We start from the raw sequence: 2,566 nt of genomic DNA on the forward strand, positions 1-2,566 counted from the left end.
ATTATGCTAACAACTTAGAAACATGTTTTATGTTGATTTTTGGAAGCTCAAAATCATATTATTGTTTATTATATATATATATATATATATATATATATATATATATATATATATATAAAATTTATTAACGGGATCTTATGAGAATTTCGGGACGGGATTGCCCACCTCCACCCCCGAAATTAAAACGGAAGTTAACCTTGTCCCCGGTCCTGTTCCCGCCCCCGTTTTTTTTAATAAATACCCCAGAACGGAGCCCTCACAGAAACGGGATCCTACAAGACTTTTTGACATGGTCTAAAGCATTTTGCAAATCTACGAGTTTTTTCTTTGGAGTTGGCCTTACAGAATGAAGAAATCAAAGAAACAGAAAAAAAAAATTCAAAAAGTCGTATGAAATTATATTTAAACCGGGAAAAATAATTAAAAAAAAGGACTTCATTTTCTGAACATATAAAAATCAAAGCCAAAAGAACTGTCAACGAAACATAACTGCATTTTCACGCGCACACACGCTAGCCTACTCACTAGGGACTTTGGTTTTTCAATCAGTTTACTTCGCAAATTCTAATTCTAAAACATAATATACGCTTTCACACATGCATCTTCCAGGATTTATCATCACAATATTTGTCAATGCTGTTCCTCGAGATGCAGCGACTTGAATTCGAGTAATTTCTGAGATAATAATCCTGAACTTTGCTCGAATTTCTTGTGGATTCATGTCTATATTCGACTGTATATGACGACAGAATCAACCACAACTCGTTAGAAATGGGAGGTCTGACCGAGATTGGGTTTCTGGGTGTGAAGAACGTCTCAAAGACACAAGCAACTTGTTCGATGAAATGCCTCAATGACAAAGGTATGTAATATTCTTAATTCACCTCAAATTCATAAACATGAATAAAACACATAATCAGTTTTGCAAATGAAAATAGATATTTACATCAACATTATTTCAAAACATCGACACCTTAACATATTAGACTAATACAATCGTCATAAATCATATGATAGTTCTATTCAACTTTCTTCTCCTTCATCTCCTTTGTTGGTGAGTTGACTTTGTCTTTGACTTTATCCATTAGATTCTGCACATTCTTCTTCATCGTACTGTAAAATTTCATACTCTGCATCTGCAATCTCTCCCCATGCTCCCTTATCTTATCATCATATTTCATCCAAATCACAGGCGCACTCATACCCACCATAGTCCCTACACATAACACCATCTCATATCATCATCATCATCTAACGACAATAAATCAAACAGTTGGTGGGCATAAGGTAAATAGCTACATACCTATGTATAGAAGAGTAAGTAGGTCTGAACAACTGCCAATGACGGAAAGTAGCCACAGTCCAGCAACCGCCGCAGCAAAAACATACCACTCGCTTTGAGCACCAACTTTAAACACCCACCTCATCGCCTCCTCGCCGGAAACCCTTATCCAGTTTGCGATTCCGGTGACTGTCTTCTCTGATATCCCAAGCCCCGACATACTCGGCTCCTCTCTGTGGAATAACCAATGGAATTATAAGTGGGATATTCATGAACGCCAAGTGTTCGATGAAATGACTTACTTGTAAATGAGCTTATAAATATTAGCCCAAGTGAAAACAGACGAAACAAGAAAGATGCCTATCCATGAAGCGACTGTGATGAAATTGTAGCCGTAAACTTCCATCACCACCCATAAAACCGTCGCGGTGGTCACCACCCCTAAACTAACACGCTTTTTCCTCCACATGATTACGTCTTTCATGGAGTAATTACCATGATCTTGATGCAATTTGTCTGTATTAATTAATTGATTAAATATGTACATATAAAGCAAGAGAGAGAAAGAGAGTAGAAAGAAAGACCTGTTGATGAATGAGAAAGAGGGTGTGTTGTTGTTTCAGACATTTCCGATGATGAAGGAGGATCGTGTACTGTTGTTTCTGCCATTTTCGTAGATTGTTGGAGCGAGTTCTGAGTTGTGTATGGTGTAAAAGGGAGAAGCTTTCTTCGGTCGTATTCTGAATGGAAGAGAGGCAGATGAAAAGGGAAGAACCTAGAGTGCCTAGGTGTCATATGAAGATAACACGTGGCAGACATAGGGTAATACGTGGAGGACATTCATGCACACCAACGATACTTCTTCTGATGATTTTATTCTTTTTCGTTCTTATCTTTCAAAATCGACCGGGCTCGGTACGAGGTTTTAAAGTGTAAACGGTTGGTTGGATTTGGAAAATTCACAAATCATAGCTAAAGAGTTAAATACATATAAATGAAAAAAAAAAAAAAACATAAATTTAACTAAGGTTGCATTTTCATGAACCTAAGTATTTTAATATTTGAGTTTCGCTCAATAATATATTCGAGTAGTTTGAGCGCAAGCTAAGCTCGACTTGAAATAGATTAAATCGATTTCGAGTATTGAATGGATTCGATTCAAGTATCTCATGAGTCTTACATTTAAATTGTTTGAACGATTATAAAGTTAAACTATGCGAGAAATTGCACATTACTTTACAACTTTAAGTTGTATACAATAGTTTTGTTTTGACAATTCTTAAA

At 36.2% G+C, this 2,566-nt stretch overlaps 1 protein-coding gene across 1 annotated transcript; it reads right to left on the bottom strand.

Moving 5' to 3' along the window:
* Nucleotides 1-885: 885 nt before the first annotated feature.
* RTNLB13 (Reticulan like protein B13) lies at nt 886-2,288 on the bottom strand. The gene is made up of 4 exons (XM_079087922.1): nt 1,867-2,288; nt 1,585-1,798; nt 1,304-1,515; nt 886-1,216 (listed from the first exon to the last, which is right to left on the bottom strand). The coding sequence occupies exons 1-4, from the start codon at nt 2,120-2,122 to the stop codon at nt 1,020-1,022; spliced, it is 879 nt and encodes a 292-aa protein (XP_078944048.1). The 5' UTR covers nt 2,123-2,288; the 3' UTR covers nt 886-1,019.
* Nucleotides 2,289-2,566: the final 278 nt, after the last annotated feature.

This window comes from Lactuca virosa, chromosome 4 (assembly GCF_052849685.1).
Source record: "Lactuca virosa cultivar CGN04683 chromosome 4, Lactuca_virosa_CGN04683_v6, whole genome shotgun sequence".
Taxonomy (NCBI): domain Eukaryota; kingdom Viridiplantae; phylum Streptophyta; class Magnoliopsida; order Asterales; family Asteraceae; genus Lactuca; species Lactuca virosa.

Coding starts and splice junctions, on each gene's coding strand:
- RTNLB13 (XM_079087922.1), bottom strand. CDS start 2,122: ATGTCCTCCACGTATTACCCTATGTCTGCCACGTGTTATCTTCATATG. Junction 1,799..1,866: donor TCTTTCTCATTCATCAACAG/GTCTTTCTTTCT, acceptor TAATTAATACAG/ACAAATTGCATCAAGATCAT. Junction 1,217..1,303: donor ACTTACTCTTCTATACATAG/GTATGTAGCTAT, acceptor TGTTATGTGTAG/GGACTATGGTGGGTATGAGT.